An 18,574-nucleotide genomic window follows, 5' to 3' on the forward strand; every position below is an offset into this window, starting at 1 on the left:
GGGAAAGCAACTACGAGACAAGTTCAAATAGAAGGTTTATATAGAAGAAGAATGGGGGAAAGGACTAAACACTGAGGAATGCTCTAAGCTAAGGGAAAGACAAGAGAGAGGAGATGGACCAAGAGGGAGGATAACAGGCTTCATTTAGCCACTGTCCGAGAGTGAAGTTTGCAAAAATGATTTGAAATACAAATTAAGTGTATCGAGGTTTGCTAGGAAGTAAGTAGTCTTGCTTAAATGGTTAATAACCTCGGATTTGGAGTGAGGCAATCCTGAGTCCAAATCTCAGCTCTAACTGTGATTTGGCCCCCTGACTTAAGCCTTGTAGGTTTCAGTCCCCTTATCTATAAAAGGGGTAAAACTTTCCACCTTATTGTGCTGAGGAAATGGGAAGGAAATGTGCATAAAACCCACAATAAGCCCTCAGTAAATATTAGCTATTAGGCTTGGTTAACCACAAGGGATAGAACTTTTCAAAAAATAAAATGTGTCTCCATCATTGTCTCATAATTTGGGGAATCTCATATGAAACCTACAAAGTGGTTAAGTGGCTAGAAAACAAGTATATGAAATACGCAGAGAAAATCAGTTTATTTTCCAGTAATGGGAAGAGTCTTAAGAGATTAGGCTTTCTGTAGTTAGTTATTTCCTGTGATGGTGCATTTTTGTTGTTGTTGATTTAATTCTTCACTGAGTTATAAGTTACTCAGTAACTCTCAAGCAATAAAATAGAGGTAGAAAAATAATTTAATTATACCATCTCACTTAATCTCACTTCAGGTCTCTCCTCTAAGGGTTTCACCCTTAGTAAAGTAACTAAATGTAGTTTTAACCATCTGAGGGCACTGAACCCAAATAGTTGTCTCAGTGCAATTATAATAAACACACAATGCAGACTCTGAGGTGCTTTCGGAATTGAAGTTCTGGTCCCAAAAGCCACAACTTTGCTTCAATGTACAGAACTAGCATAGAGTCACATGATGCTGGTTTCAGGACCCTTCACAGAGTCACATGAAGATCTGCTGTGACAACCGTCCTGTCTATGGACCCTGGGAACAAAGCCTTCAGCCTGAGCATGGAAATATTGGTGGGAGTGTCTTTATCTGGTTCTTAACGTGGAAAATGAGGCTCAGTGTCCTCCCTGTGCTGACTGGGCGAGGACCACTGTCCTGAGCTCACACAGCTGAGATTGGGCCTGGGGAGAGGGATGACACAAAACACACAGCATGAAGTGTCTGTGAGCTGGGATAGGGTCCATCCATCCAGGAAAGCTCAGGAGTATTTGCTGGAAAGGAAGTATTCTACCTCTGGTAATGGAACAGGCATTTGAAAGGTAGCTAGTAACATTTCTGGCAACCAGTGAGTCACAAAAACACTTCCTTTCCATTAACAGAGGTGTTACTGTGGAGCACACTAATTGCAACAGAACTTTCTTTGTTGCAATTTGGAGCTGTTACCTCAGCAAGTATAATGAATTAGCTCCTTCTAAATCTATCCCTGAGTTAAACCATAGCTCAGAAATGAATAATTGGCTTAATAGTAACTGTCTCCAATAATCTTCTATTAGATATATGTTTAACATTCAAAATAGGAAAGGCCATTGAAAACACTTGCTATTTTAACAGACACTGCTGCAGGGGAGTTTAAATGGGCCACTCGATGTCATCTAAAATGAATTCATTTTCTTCGACAGTGCTCGAGTCCCCACAGTATACGTGATCACAGATCTTCAGCAACACCAACATCAGGGAGATCTGCAATTTCTCTGGCAAACAGAGCGTCTCTGGCACCAAGCCAGCATGTCACTGACTCCCTGCAGGACAGTTATTTTCAGTCTCAGCTTCGTGAAAGGTAATCACAATTTCTCATAAGTAATTAATTGGAAAGCTTTCTCTCTTTACAAGCAAGTGCTCACACAAGCATGCATATGCTCTTCAGTAGCTAATTCCTAATCCCATTTATTTACACCTTGTCTGACTAATCCAGGGTTTTTACCCAACTGAGCTAATACATGAGCTCTACCACATCCTGATTTAGATGAGATCGAATACGTTCAGGGTGGTATGGCTGTGGACCACATCCTGATTTAGAACACGGTAATTTTCTACATCTTATATCTTCGTTTAAAGCTCTTTTCATTTCTTATGCCTGCTGCTCACATTTTTGACAGGTGGGTAAATTTGATTTTGTAGTTTTATTGTACTAGATAAAATAGTATATCTGAGATTAGGCAAAAATCTAACAAGATATTGAATATTTATCAACCACCTTTTCTTTTCTGAGTACTAAAACTTAAAAGACAGCAGACATATACATACCCTTTTCCTCTTCTCTGTACTTTAGCTAAATTTACATTCAAAATTCTCCCAATGGATAGCATTAAGAATGTATATAACCAATCACTATGTGCAGAGTCTGATGACACTTTAATCTTTTTAAGATTTATTTTATAATTTGTGTTTAGATAATTTTGTGTGAGGTTTTGGTTTGACAGATTTGAGTGTATACCATGTAAAGAACCAAAAATCAGAATCTTTTTAGTGATTCCCAACTAGTAGGTTTTGATTTGGTTTCAAAAATGAAAGCACCAGGCATAGACATTCAAAGCCCAAAATGCTCTTGCAGATTCTTCAATATGTGGAACTGGAGCCAAGGCAGCTAAAGGACATCGTTTCTAAGGTACTTAAGCGGATACATGTAAGATATATCTAAACAACGCAAGTTTATTGGAACTCCTATTACTGCTGTGATGACTCATCTAAAACTGACGTTGAACATTACCCTGGTAATAGCCCCATATAAAATTTACATTATTATACTCAAGTTACTGATCAAGTAGTTCAAATGCAAAACAAATGACTCAATGTCAAGGTCATTTTACCCTGCAGTAATGACCTTTAACCCTCTTTGAGTTTTCCCTATAGAAGAGCTCCTCTCACTCCTAGCAATGAACTGAGGAATGACTATACAATCATAAAGCTAAAATGATCTTAAAGCTAGAAGGAACCTTGAGAGACTTTCTAACCCAGGATCAATAAGAATGCAGCACATATGCCACTAGTCCTTAAACCTAAGCCATTGGCAAATATTAGCAATCAATTTCAGAACTTTTGTTTCCAATCTTTTCAAACATATCACACCAGACAGTCCACTATCTAAAAATGGGAGTTGGCTCATGAATAGAATCCTCTTTGCTCTTCCAGCTAATCCGAACCTCTCTTCTTTCTGATAAGAAATAAAGGTCCAGAGAGTTTAAGTATCAGAAATACTTTCTTACATAGTTTTTAAGAGTCTCATTACTTTAAGGTCTCATTTCATTTTCCAGTGCCTGCTAGGGGTAATAGAAGTACTTGTGCTCTCAAGGGGTCTATAATCTTGTTTTGAGGAAGGATTAACATGCTTGATATATATGTAGATTAAGTGTTAATCTGCCTTAATAATATAGATCAGAGGAGGCTGAAATGAATTTATGGTGGACATGGAGAAGAATTTATGGCAGAAATGGAGTTCGAGCTAAGCTTTGGGCTTATTTATTCACTCAATAAAAAAGGACATCTTACCAACTTTCTGGGTCATAAATGACTCAACAATTCAACAAAAGTATTGAGCCTACCAGGCATTGTGACAGGTGCTGTGGGTACAAAGAGGGGCAACACAGAATTCTCTCCCTCAAGGGCTTATGGGTCACTGCAAGAGGCAGAACAAATTAGAATATACTCTAACTATAGAGTAATAAAAACCAAATAGGTATTGGTTCTGTACAGTGGGAGAGCACAATAGCTCTTTTTCAAGCTGGTGCCCCCTCCAGGACACCCTCTTCTGCTGTAGATCACTACCTCCTCCTGTGGACCAAACCCAGTAAAGCCCCGTAAGGTAAACCTGCGACCTTGCACAGCTGTGTTTTCCTTTCCACTCCCACAGGTGCTGCCCAGCAGAGGCCCCCATCTCTCCCTGCCTGGACCTTGACATTAAACCCCTGGGAGTTCTGCTCACCTGCCATTTTGCCTTCCTTGGATCCATTTTCCACATCCACCAACTCAATGATACTTTCTAAGCACAGCCCTAACAATGCTCAACTTAATCCTCAGGACCATGTTCGAACTCATCAGCATGGCATTCCAGGTTCTCCAGGATCTGGATCCTGGCCTCCTCTGCAGCCTTAGCTTTTTGTTTTTTTCATGTCCTTCAATCATACTCTCTGCTCCTGTCATGGGAAACCACTGAGTTAGAAGGTAGGAAGGCAGACTTTGAAGGTAGAAAGAACAGCAGGCTAGCCTCATGGACATAGGTGTAAGGGTAGGTCTGAGTCTAGAGTGGAGACCAGCCCAGCTGATGAGTCTGGCAAAACCCACTGGTGCAGTGTTCCTCCATTGCACACACTGCGATTTTGAGAGTCCTGTGGAGGCAAATTTCTGCTCCTTCTTGGTCTCAGAGGAGAAGGGCAACTATAGACCAAAGTGCATAGTATAGAATACTTATTCCTCACCCCAACACGGCACACGGCCAGATGACTATGGTTCCCAGGTAAGTCAGCAAGAACCAACTATGAAGGGAGATGGGAAGCAAGATGGAGGAGGAGAAGCAGCCTGAAGGAGGGGAAGGAAAGGAATAGGAAGACCTGGTGTTGCCAGTTACTTTGAATCTCAGTTTTCTCATCCATATAATGGCAAAAATGCCTATTTTATAGTTGCAAAAAAATTTTTTTTCATCGACTTTTCATAAGCATATCCTAAAGTTTCACTAGCCATGTTGGAAATGAGATTAGAAAAGTGTAATAAGTAAAACACAAAATAGGTTAACTGCACTAGTCTCTTAAATTGGTTTTCACCCTTGCCTCTGTAGTCTATAGTTAAAACAGCAGCCAAGGAGAGCTGATTAAAATACAACCAGACCATGTCACTGCTCTGCTCAAAACCTTTTAATGGTTTCCCATCTTCCAATAAAAGTCAAAGTTCTTCTAATATAAAAGCTTACACTATTCTGGCCCCCTTTGTCCCCCTCCTAGCCTCTACCTCATCCCACGCACTTTCTCAAAGAAGCCAGGATGCTCCTCAGATATCTGTGACATGTCCCCTCACCTCTTTTCAGTCTTGATTCAGTTGTCACCTTCTCATCAGGGCCTTCTTACTTTATTTAAAACTGCAACCCCCCCAGCCCCCTCCCTGCCTTATGTCACTCTGAGCACTCTCACCATCTAACATGCTTTATTGTATCTAACCCATTTAGTCTGTTTACTGACTACCTCTCTCCACTTAAACATAAGTTCCACAAGGACAGGGATTTTTTACATTGTCATTGTTGTTGTTTTTCACTGCTGTGTGCCTTAGCTCTAGAATAGTCCCCAGCACACAGTAGGTGCCCAAGATATATTTGTTGAATGAAGGAATGATTTAAGTGTTGGTTACTGCAGGTATATTCCAAGGCTGAGCGGATGAGAGGCCCAGCAGTACAAAGCCTGGGACCTGCCAGATCAAATGAGCTTTATGGATGACAAAATATATTTTGAATACTACGGCATGCAAGGTTCTGTGCAGGTGAAGTGCTGGACCTGGAACCAGTCTGAGCTGCGGCCAGCTCCTGTTCTCAGGGTCTTTACAGACTGTGAAAACATGCAGAGCAAGAGAATATATCCCATGACTCAAATTAGCACTACTAGACCTCCAGCACTAGAGGTGCAAGGCTGGGGCAACGATACTACGAAGCACGTGAAGGAACTGTTCTCGATTTTAGACAATGGAATCTGAATCTAGAAATGACTGCTTCCTTAGCGCTCCAAAGAAAATTATTCAGACTGAATAAGCTTGCCAGCTTTGTCATGTAAATAACATCTATTTCCTTTCTTGAAAATCCATAAGCTAGATATCAGATTTTTCAAATGACTGCAATAAAGTACAAGCTTTCTGGAAAGATTAGGCTTCATGTGAATGGGGTGAGGATTCCATGACTGCTTTACCAACATTATATATGATATGATCATTATTAGGTGACTTGAATTAGAATGCTCTAACACAGAATTCTCACACAGTGATTCTGCTTGGACAGAATTCCCACTTGGAACACAAAAATTCTTCCTTCAGAATTCCTGCCTGTTAAACAAATTGAAAATCAGGCTATGGGGCACAAGAGGAAATGATTAATCCTTTCCATATCCTTTTAAAAAAGTGAATAATGCTCTGGATCTGGAGGCTGGTATTCGCTTAGATGGAGCATGTGATCAAAACACCTGAATCACCTTGGACTCTATATATTATATTATAGGGCAGTCACTAAGCAGAACACAGAAAGACCATAAGAGCCTAGATTTCATAAGAAAATATTAATTTCCTCAAAATCACGTTGTTCAGATTTATCTTAAAATAATATTTATTGAGTTTATTATATGCCAGCCACATGACTGTGTACTTTCACATTGTCTTAACCAACCCTAATAACAAATGAGGTAATGACTAATATCTCTATTTTCCAGATGAGGAAATTGAAGATTCCGAGAATAAAAGAATTGTCTAAGTGATAGTCTGGAAGAATTCAAATCCAGCACTACTGACTCCAAGCTTTGTGCTCATTCTGCTAGACTACAGAAGCATGTAAAAGCCTATAAGAATTGTAATGAAAACAATGAAAAATAATTCCTAATGGTGTTTTAGTACAGGCATCTCACCTGAAAATCCAAGATATTATTTCTAGGACATTATAGTCTTTCACAGAAATTAACAAAGATGGTCACTTAACCATTAAATCCCTTTATCTAATGAATCAGAATATGAGGAAATGTTTAGCTCTTAGTATCTCCTTGTCCATGAAAAGAATTAACTTTCACACCTAATAAAGACGATCTTTAATTGCATTACTCCTCATATATTATGTCTTGCAAAATCAAAGGCTTTAAGCTGGTTCATACTTTGCCCCTCGTTTTAATAATCAAAATATTTTAAAGTGTTAGGGCTGTTAAATTATAGTAGGGCCAGAACATTTCGATGGCTGTAATCAGATGACACTGTTAGAGTAGTTAATGAATGTAAGAGTTTTTACTTTTCTAAGATCCACACGCTGAAAGGTCCAGAAAAGAAGCCGTAGAAGGTCCAGAAAGGTGCAGAAAGCAGTGCTTGTGATTTTCTATATCAATTAAGACTATTACAAAAATAATTTTGCTATCATGATTAGTAAGGACTTATGGATGGACTTGGTGTCACTGTTACAAGTTGGCTGGAATTTCACTTATGAATGAGCTTGTGCAGACTGCACAAACAGAAGTATGATTTCCACTGAGGCCGAGTGCTTCAAAGAAAGAGGAATAGAGGAGGACCCCGGGAAGCGCTTATAATGGGCACACTGGGGGTGGCCTAGGCCTGACACTTCTCAGACCAAGAGCTGAAACACTCAGGGACTGCCTTATATTGCTCCCAGAAAGGCAAATGTCCAGAAAGATTTTAGCTGGGGACTTACAGTTTTTAAATGATGGTCTTCCTTTCAAAAGAAAAGCATTAGAATCAAGCTCCTGGGCTCACTCACATTATAACTATAGAGAAAAATGCCCACCTGACACCAAAAGCCCTAGCTGCAAAATGGGCATGTAATCCCTCTTGACCCCGAAGTTGTATTTATGCAACGGGCTCCAAGGCCAGGGAACAACTGCTCAAAATCCTTTCCAAACCAGTTGCCAGTGAATTGGTACACTCAACACTGGTGTGCAACACTTGGTTAACAGGTATCTCCGGAGAGGATATCTTGGCTGAAAAGACAGGATTCCACTTCTGCAGGGAATAGGGAGGGAAATGCCAACCAAGGGTTACCCTGAAAACTGTCTTTAAAAAGGGACTTAACAATTAATTCTGAACTCATCATTAGGAAAACAATCAAGGCCATCTCACCTATTTGGCTGCAGGGAAATCATCTCTCTCTCTTTGTGGTATCTGTTATTTAAATGTAGTGAGGCAAGATAAATCTTTCCTAAAAACCACCCTAAGCTACTTGGTCCTTCTAGGGGAAAATACGGTAGAGGTAAGCAGTCAAGACGTGGTTCTCTACTTCTCTCTTTTCCTCCACAAATGGCCTCTGCCAAGGCAATTTAAGAATGTTATTTATTTCCTAGAAACCTGACTTTACTTTGCACAAGGTTCTAGAGGAGTAAGTGTGGAATATAAGGAGGGGAAGCAGGCAGCACCAACTATCCTGAGATGCAGAAGCAAGCAGCTGGAGAGGGAGATGCATGAGGTTGGTATAGGGAACAGGCTGTCAGAGTGACCCACTCCCCAACCCAGCTTGTTTTCTAACGGAAGGTGGAGACTTCTAAGGAGTCTCATCTGCTGGGTGTCCTCACCTGTGCGAGCTCATAGAGGAGGTGAGACAGACATGGCTCCAACTTCAAAGAGGAGCATCCTGGAGCCCAAGTTGTAGAACAGACAACCCGGCAGAAATCCAAAATCTAACTCAACAGGAATAGCTCATACCTCTGAGCAGTGGCTCATACATGCACCTAGTCCAGAGATCTATCAGGAGTGAATCGCTTAAATACATCTTTGTTGAAAAACAAGCAAATATGACTTTAAAATTATTTTCAATAGAAAAAAATATGGAGAGCAAGGAAGTACAGGGAGGCTTTCTCTGAACAGTAGCAGGGTGGGAAAAGGGGAAATCTGAGTTCTCCTAGCTCTCTTCTCGCCAATCCTCTCTGGCCGTGGCCTCCTGCGGGCCATAACTGCACACTCCCGAATTCCGCACAAAATCTGGCAGGTTTTCAGAGCCCTGGTGCGGGCAGTTGGCACTCGCTGTCTGGGAAGGCACCTTTCCAGGAACTGCCCAAGGCGAGCAATGGCAACACCCCCATCCTCCCTTCTCGGCCCTGCCATCTCTGAGGCTAACGTGCCTGCCTCTTTCGGTCTAAGTGGGAACCGTAATACACACTCGATCTCTGTCCGGGCAGCGTGGTTCTGGCAAAATATGAGTAGTCATGGCTTAAAAAAAAAATTAAACCATGTTTGCTCCCACATAACACGGGTAGAACTGAGAGTTACCTGCTTCCCTTTTCCCCTTCCAAATCCCTTTGATCATTTTGGGTGAAGCAGAAACCGGCAGCTCCTGGAGCACCCAAACGGGACGCCCCGAGGAGCTTTGTTCTCAACACGCAGAAAACAACACCCTCCCCGCGTGGAGGTCGAGGAGGCGCGGAGGGACTCAGGCACCGGGTGCGCGAGAGCCTGGCCACCCTCGCACCCGCGCGCCTCGCACCCGCGCGCCCCGCACGCGGCCTGGGCGCTGGGAGCGCGTGGGGGTGCGCTCCTCGCCCGCCCGCCGCGCCGCTCCGCTCACCTAGCACCACCGCGGCGACAGTGGAGAGCAGCAGCCAGTTATTCCTCAGGAAGCGCTTGTAGTCGCATCCTTTCCTCGCCGGCTTCTTCATGGCGGGCGGTCGGTCGGGCTTGGAGCCGCAGTGGAGGCGGCCGCTATTGTGTGCGGGGCTTGGCCGTGCGTGCCAGGGTCGGGGGACCGGGGACCGCCGGCGGCTCCCCGGCGTAGAGGAGGCGGGATACAGGCGCGTCGGAGGAGCGATGCGCGCTGGCGGCTGCAGTCACGGCTGTCACTGCTGCTGCTGCTGCTGCTGCTGCTGCTGCTGCTACTGCTGCTACTGCTGCTGCCGCCGCCGTCGCCACCTGAGATCCCGCGCCGCGCCTGCAGCTCTATGGATATGCGCGGCGGGCGCGCCTGGCTCCTCCTGCCGCTGCCGCGGTTTGCGGCGCGCAGACCAACCAGCGAGAAAGGAGGGAGGAGCGGCGGGCGCAGGGAGGTGGGTAGGTGCGCGCATGGGGCGCCCGCAGTCCCGGGGGAGCGGGCGTGGGAGCGCGCCCAGCACTGAGACAGGGGCTGGGGCAGCTACTCCGGGAACTCTGAGCCCCGCCCCAGCCTTGGACTGGAGTCTCTCGCTTTTTTTTTTTTTTGCTCAGGCTTGGTTTTCAGAGTTAAGGTTGCCTCCTCGCCGTAATCCAGGGGGGCGGAGCCACTGGCCCCTTTGGTTTAGCCTTCATCCTGCACAACCTCTCTGCTCCGCTTTCTCCACACCAGCCATTCCCAGTACAGCACTGGAGAACGTGGTGCCCTTTCGAGTGGGGAGAGTTGGAGGAAACTGAGATGGCTTGAGTCCCCTTTGCTTCTTCATTCAGCCTCGGATTTGACAGCTGTCTAGAAAGCCTGAAGCCTCTAGGAGGAGGGAAAGAAAGGTAGGAGGTGAGGGGCAATACAGGACTTTGTGAACTTTCACACGAAGCATCTTACCCGCCTCCTTCCCCTTCAGGTATTATTAACTCTCCTCTTTGAGTCTCGGGAGATGAAGCTCCAACAAGATTATCTTTGGACTCAGGGCTTGAAATGGGCCCTCTTACAACTTCGCTTCTACTCCTTGCTAGTGGCCCTGTGGCTGCGAAAGGCCCCAAACCTAGGAGACCTGGCAGAATAATTAGGACTGAGATCTCGACCAAGTGGTCCTGAGGAGAAGGTGGGCAGGCCCATCCCTGAGACCAAATGCATTGGAAAGGCAAGCACAGGAGAGTTGGACAAACTAGGTAAGTGGTACCGAATATAGCCTGTGCTGCTGAGTGAATTTTCTAATTCTCTTACATTCTTCTACACAGTTTTTTTCATCGTTGCTTATACAAACTCCTTTTTTACCACATCACCACCTTTGCAGCTCTAGCTGCCTTCTCATCAGATTTACTAACATTAAGTAAGCCCTGAACCTTTTTTGCTATTGTGGAGTCTACTTCCTGATTGGGGAGGGTGGAGGATCCCCCAACAAGATTTTCTGATGACTAAAACCTCACAATTAGAGCTTTATTCCTTTAGCTTAAATTGATACAAGTATCCTTGAAGAGATAATAAATTTAGCTTTATGAACCATGTATGAATGAGTTTATCAGCTCCTTAACAGAAAGTAAATTTTGAGAAAAGGAAAGATAGAGGAATATCAAGGTCATTGTTTGCTGAGGAAGATATGAAGAAATGTCAGAAGAAAGGAAACTATCAAGAAAGAGGGGTCAAAGATATTCATCCTACAGTAAAAATGTTGGAAATACCTTAACATGAAAGGAATAGTAAATATGGAACTGCCATGCAGTGGTACATTATGCAGCCCATATGAAGGAAGTTAATGAAATTTCTAATAGAATGGGATAGCACATGTTTTATTATGGGAGGAGGAAGAAAGATTAAAATTATGATTACAATTTGATTACAATTATGTAAAACAAACACAAAACAAAACCATGTACTTAGAAAAAAGTCTAGAAGGAAATATACCACAGTTTTAACAGTGGTCATCTTTGGGTGATACTATCATGTTTGAACATTTTTGCTTTCTACTTTTCTGTATTTTCCAAGGTGTTTACCATAAGCATATCTATGCCTAGTACAGTCGTCGGTAGGGCCGTATTTTTTTTTTTTTTTAAAAAGGCCCTGGAGAGAGAAAAGAGTGGAAGAACCTAAGATGAACTTTGTACATCACAAGTTTTTGAGATGTAGTAAGACAATTACACCTGGGGTTTGGGAGTAGGATATCTAGGTTTAAATACCAGCACCACCACTTAACAGCTGGGTGACCTGGTACAAGTTGTTTGACTTTTTTGTGTCTCAGTTTCTATACCTGTAAAGTGGGGGCAATAATAGTATTTATCTCATGGGGCTGTTGTAAGAATTGTTAAGAATCTCAAAAGTTTAAAGCAGGTGGGCAAGGTAAATTATAAACTGCATTCATGCAGTTGCTACATATGCAGTTCAACTTTGGCTGGTAATAAAAATAATAAGCAAACACTTCTAATGCACTTATCATGTTCTAGGCACATTTTTAACCACTTTACACATATTAACTCATTTGGTCCCCACAAAAACTTAATAAGGTAGGGGCTATTATTACCTCATGGGACTGTTAGAAGAATCAAATGAGATATTGTGTATTATCATTATCTTCATTTTATAGCTGAGGAATCTGAGTTCCTTCTGTTAGTAAGAGGAAGAGCAAGATTGAAGTAGGTAGTCTGGCTCAGGCTAAATGCACAAATTCGTGCCTTAAACTACCACCTCTTATATGAGGAACAACTACAGAATTTCTATGGGAAAATTACTTTTGAGTTACGTGAATTTTACTTTATATAAGATCTTCAGGAATCCATTGGTCCATATACAGGAGATACTATAATGTTCTAATGTGCTGCGCTACAGTGGAAACTGCATACATTTTGTGGGGCAGTGATTGAACTCTTGAAGTCTCTTTCCATTGTTGCTACGGGGACCTAACTATGTGATTTCTCTGCCTAAGACAAGAAATGGTATAGGAAAGCGTAGCTTTGGAGAGGGGGAAGATTGGAGACCCTCTAGTGCTTAAATTCCATTCTTTTTTACTTTCTTGGCCTGGGAAAATCAAGGACACAACTGATATTAACAACTCCCTTTTTCTAGGTCCCTCAAATTCTTTCATCCTGCTGAAATAGACGTTTGGCCAATTTTAACAATTTTAACTAGATTATATTTGGTGAGTTTTTTTTTTTTTTAAACATTGCAGTAACTCTGCCATTTTCTTTAATATTAACATCTATTGAAGGGGGAAAATTCTAACAATTCTTTCCACTTGACTTTAAGTTCTTATTTCAGAAGAGTGAAATTTTAAAAAATATTAACTCATGGACTCTCTCGTTATTAAAGAGAGGAGTCTTTGGCTTTGCCACAAAAGGTTAAACAAGCAGGTGACAGCCTGGCCTTCTATATTATTTGGGATAGAAATTAAAAAGGCATTCAGAAATAAGAATTAAGGCATCAGCTTCTGAGCATCTCTAGGAATAGTTTGCTGGTTGTATTCTACTATCATAAAACATATTCGCTTGGTTGCTTTGTCCTCGTGCCTTGGTAATGGGGAGAAGGAAATCATGGGGTATCAGAATCTCCTTCAGCACCTACAGCTGTCCAGCCATATCATGACTGACAGATGGTAAGAAAGGTGCTATAAGCATATTTAGACACCCTTTTTAGCAATCTCTTCTTTATCTTCCAGTCTTGATCTGGATTTAATTTACCTCAGACTTATAAATTAAAGAATAAAAGAAATGTAATTCATTAAATCTTTATAATAATTTTCCAAGCAATATTTGATAAAGATGATTTTGCCTGAAAAGATTTATTAGTTAGATGTTCTCGAACTCCTAGATTCAACAGAATTTTGCCGCTTGGGCTTTATTGCTCACTCTGACAAACTGAAGAACAATCCTATTTCACTGTAGAATATGAAAAAAAAGTTAAATACTTTATAGAAGCTATGTGTCCTTGAAGAAGTCATTTAACCTCTCTGAACCTCAATTTCCTCATCTGAAAATACTATTTAAAGTAATAAACATAATGATCAATCCATACTTGAAACATGAAAAAATTTTAATCTCACTAGTACTCAAGGAAATGAAAATTTAAAGCAATATTTGTTTACCAGCTGAGTAAAGATATTTTAACATAAAGTATTTTAAAATTCACAAGTATAAAATTTATAATTTTAACATTATAAATCATAAATTTAGAGAAGGTATAGAAAAATGGGCAAGTGTCATCTACTGCCGGTGGAGCTAGAAAACGCTATGACTTTTCTGAGGATAATTAGGCAATTTGTAGCATTTTCATCAAAAGTGTTTGTATTCTTTAACTCAACCATTCTACGCCTAGAAATTTATACCAAGAAAAAAAAAAAACCAAAAGGCTGTTTATCTCAGATTAAGTTGGAAGCAACTTCATCTGCCTAGTAAAGTTGATTGTCTAAAGATTCATTAAGTGTGTAAAAATTCACTGGTTAGTGGGACAGGGATTGAAAAGCATATTTTAGCAGAATATTGAATTACATGGAAAATGGTAAACACACATACACACACATATGCACAACCATGTTTTGAAGTAACAAAAGTAAGTTATAAAACAGTGGGTGGGTTGGTTTTTACAATGAGGATGTAGTCATTTATTATTTGTATACCTAAAAATATAGAACTTTAAATATACATATTATAATTCTAATTAAGTCTGTGTGTGTGTGTGTGTGTGTGTGTGTGTGTGTGTGTGTAGTAATACGAAAATTTATGTGCCTTTTTCCTTTGCCTTTCTGAGCATGTGTTCTTTGCCCTGCTAGGCCAAGGTGTTCACATGCTTGAGAGATTAGGATTAAGATTTAGATTAGGAATTTAAAGGAAAAAAAATGTACCAACATTCCACTTCTGCATGCTATATAGGATTAGGTAGCAGAAAAGACTATTATCTTGAGAAAGAATGTTCCATATTCCTTCATTTCCCCATTAGAATATCAAAATCCCAGTATGGAAGACTCATCTCACAGAATTCTCCCTTTACCTAGAGCAGCTGGCACTCCTTTGCAGCAGAAGTTTAAGACAAAGGAGAATTAGAAGTAAAACTCACCACTTTGTGGTCAAGGAAATGGTGGGCAGAAGAAAGAGAGAGGAGGAGAGATATTGGTCCTGTTTGTTCTCTCCAAGCTTTCAGGAAGGCAGTGCATGTTAGAGAAAGAGGATGGCAACTCTGTCCCCTATTCCCCATTAGTAGGCAGTCTTCCAGGCTCTCCCTACATCAGTGCAAATGTAGCAGGGCAGTGTGGTCAGGCCAAGAGAGATTCCAAGATTTTACTTCTTAACCACTCTCAGTTCCTGATGGCAGAAATGCTGAGAGCCATGGGATGGTCATGGTAGGATGAGGTGATTCTTAGAGTTTGGGGGGAACCCATGTGAACTGGCCTGATGTAGAGAATCACTTATTTGTTATTAGCAGTAGCTGAGATGAGACTGAGGCTGTGGGTAAATGCCCCTCAACTCTAATGAAGCTAAGAGAAAGGATAGAATACATCTTCACATCTGTAAATTTCAACCATAAATGCCTACAGGGCAAGTTGCAACCAAGGACACAGAGGACAATGCTCTGGACACCAAAATCCAAATGAGTCCACGACATATTGGGTTGTTAATTTTTTAACATCTCTTCTTCTACCACAGATCTCCCACATCCTATTTGTTTGTTAAAGGGAGGTCATTTGTACTACAAAATTCTCCATATTCTGGATTTGGCTGAATTCTTCTTCCTGGTGGCAATTAATTACTCTACCTCTACTGTTTCCTTATCTAAGCTAGTGGTTAGACCTAAGGGTTAGTATTTAGCAATGCTAAGATTGAACAATGGATTCTGATATTGTCAGCCTGATTCATCTGTAATAAATTCACCATCAACCTTTTGAATATAGTTTTGGCATCTGTTGGTGATGGTTGTTTAAGGCAGTTTTATTTAATTCATTCTAATTCTGTCATTCCTCCTGAACATATTTCCTGGGATTCTTCTTAAATTAAAAAGATTTTTTTTTTTTTTTTTTACCTCATCAACCATTTGGTTACTCTGAAGTAGATTTAATACAGAAAAGATAGGATCCATGCTTAATTCTTCCTCTTTATTGGTGTTCTTATTAATGAATTGGTGTACTAGCAACCTCAATGGTGACTGATAAGGTTTGGTTTTCTTGTTCTTTATTAGTATTATTATGCACACATGGATTTATATGTGTTTTGGATGGATTAATGTGTTTCAGTCAGTTACAATCATGATTCTTTTCCTTGCTTAAATTGTCCAGCTTTGGCCAATGGGAGCCCATTCATTTTGGCAACTATGTTTTTTTTGACAGAACCATTTGTCTTCAATAGTGTCCTTATCTTCTGGCTCAGCAATACATCCCAAGACCATCTCATACATTTTTTGCCCTGCAATGTTAATCAGCCACTTCTCCAAAGGGTCTGGGTTCCTTTTATTAGAGAATAGTATTTAGAAACTACGGTATTGCTGAAGAGAGGGGTGCTCATTGCTACTTGGTTGTCAATGTTGCTAGGCCTTCTTAGTGGATAGCACTCAGACATACATGTTTCATAGTAAGAGACATAGAAATAATGAGTTCATACTAATGTCTACTATTCATATTTTTTTAAATTATGGTAATAAATTTTCATAATAAATTTTACCATTTTAACAATTTATAAATGTATGGTTTTGTGACATTAAGTATATTCACATTGTTCAACCATCATCACCATCCATCTCCAGGACTTTTTTATCTTCCTATACTGAAACCCTATACCCATTAAATCCTACTCCCACTCCCTTTTCCTCTAGCTCCTGGCAACCAGCATTCTACTTTCTGCATCTATGAATGTTTGTCCTTTTTTGACAGGTTTTTTTCACTTAGCATAATTTCCTCAAAGGTCATTCATGTTGTGAAATGTATCAGAATTCCTTCCTTTTTAAGGCTGAATAATGTCTTACTATATGTATATAGCACATTTTGTTTATCCACTCATACACTGATGAACACTTGGGTTGTTTCTACCTTTTGGCTATTGTGAATAATGCTGCTATGAAGATGGGTGTATAAATATCTGTTCAAGTTCCTGTCTTCATTTCTTTTGTGTATGTACCTGGAAGTAGAATTGTTAGATTATACAGTAATTCTATATTTAATATTTTGAGGAACTGCTATACCATTTTCCACATAGGCTACACCATTTTACATTCCACTAGAAATGCCTAGGGTTCTAATTTCTCCACATCCTTACCGACACTTGTCATTTTCTCTTAGTTTTAATAGTAGCCATCCTAATGGGTGTGAATCAATTCAAATTTAAGATTAGAGAGTTTTGATTAAACTTCTTTGGTTTTACTTTTGTATTTTTTTTTTTTACTTTAAAAATTTTGATTCTTAACAACATTAATTCAAGTATTTATTTCCTACTCCTATAATTACTTATAATAGTTTAAAAAGCAATATCAATATTAGTCCTAATAATGAGAACACTGAATGTACCTTAAGATTTTTTTGTGGTTCTTTTGTCCCCAAGATGTATCGCATGAGGGATATATAGTCAAATTACTGTGTTTAAAGTTACTTGAAATAATTATTTTCTCTGTGTGGTTAGACTATCAATATGATATATAGTTAGGATTATAGATTTTCATTTGTTTTCAAATTTTAGAAATTGGTTTTTCAGAATTTGGTAATTTTTAAAATATGTAAAATATTTATTTAGTTCAGTCAAAAGTAAAACAACACAATCAGAATACTTTTTTATACCATTATTTTGATGTTTTTATGTGTATGTCAGGCTCCTACTTCCTCATCCACTTACCCTTATATGCAGTTATAAATTCATACTGGCAAAGTCTATATTTTACATTTTTTTTTGTTTCTCTTACAGCTTAAAAAGGATTTTTAAGGTATAAAATGAAGTTAGTAATATCTACAGTTTTATTGGGAGAAGTAAAAAACAATACAAAGGAAAGACTAAAAAATAGACTGCTGTATACGTGTTCTTCCCTCTCTTCCTGCTCCCCTTCCCTCTTTCTGTTATTCCTTTCTTCCTACAGTTTAATGTAAAGGGAAATCTAGAGAAGATGGAAGGTAAATATTTTATTTTGGCTAGAGGAATGCCATATACAAATTCCTGATAATTTTCAGGAGCTGGAGTTAGAGACATCAACTTATGTTGGGTCAGATTTCTTCTGGGCACATGATGAGAATGACTCTAAGTACACACCTATTAGCCTACCTGATATTAACATATATTAATATTCCATGTCTTCTAACTTCATAAATATAAAAGCACACGTCAAACTTTATTGGGTCTGGCTTCTTTCACTCCATATTACCTTTATAAATTAGTCCAATTCATCAAGATTTTCTGTTAAGTTTGGTGAATTTAGGGTTTTGTTAAAGAAATACTTGTATACTCCAAGATATGAAGATATATGTTTTATTCCTGAAGCTTTATTGTTTTAATTCTCTCATTTGATTTAAAATTCATCTTAAATTTATTACTTTGACTGGTTTGGGGTAGGTCAAGATCATTTTTCTCTATACGGATATTCTATTAATCCAGCAGTATTGAAAAGATCATCTGGTCTCCACTACACCGCAATGCCACTTTTATATAGGTATATGTGTGAATCTGTTTCTAGACTCTCTATGTTGTTCCATTGATCTATTTGTTTATCTTTCTACCAATCTCCACTCTGTCTTAATTATTGTTGCTTTATAATGAGCTTGGATATTTGATATCGTAAGTTCTTCAACTTTTTCTTCTTTAAGATTGTCTTGCCTATTAATGATCCTTTGGATTTCCATGTAAAGTTTAGACAGTTTGTGAATGTGCACAGAAAAACTTTATGGAATTCTGTTTGCCTATAGATCAATTTGGAGAGAATTGTCATCTTTATGATATAATAGATTCATGGATTTTGAATCTTTTAATTCATGAACCTGGTATATTCCTTCATTTATCTAGGTCTTCCTTAGTTTTTCTAAGTAATATCTTGTAGTTTTCTGTGTAGATGTCTTGTGCACCTTTCACTAGGTTTTTACTATTGTAAATGGTATCTTTAAGTATTTTTTATTTTCCAAAAATTTGTTAATGAGACCTAAAAATAAATTGATTTTTATATTAATTTTCTTTACAGCAACTTTGCTAAATTCATTTAACTCTAATAATCATCTGTATATTATTTTCGATTTCCAAACTTGTTT

The 18,574-nt window shown here is 39.6% G+C and overlaps 1 protein-coding gene across 1 annotated transcript in view; it reads right to left on the bottom strand.

Annotated features, from left to right (window-relative positions):
* Positions 1 to 9,399, bottom strand: part of SLC1A1 (solute carrier family 1 member 1) — a 69,358-nt gene extending 59,959 nt beyond the window's left edge. Inside the window, exon 1 of the mRNA XM_039885201.1 lies at positions 9,307 to 9,399. Coding sequence (XP_039741135.1) covers positions 9,307 to 9,397 — 91 coding nt within the window. The 5' untranslated portion in view covers positions 9,398 to 9,399. The remainder of the gene's footprint in view (positions 1 to 9,306) is intronic.
* Between the last annotated feature and the right edge of the window lie 9,175 nt (positions 9,400 to 18,574).

This window comes from Pteropus medius, unplaced genomic scaffold (assembly GCF_902729225.1).
Source record: "Pteropus medius unplaced genomic scaffold, Ma_sr-lr_union100, whole genome shotgun sequence".
Lineage (NCBI taxonomy): Eukaryota > Metazoa > Chordata > Mammalia > Chiroptera > Pteropodidae > Pteropus > Pteropus medius.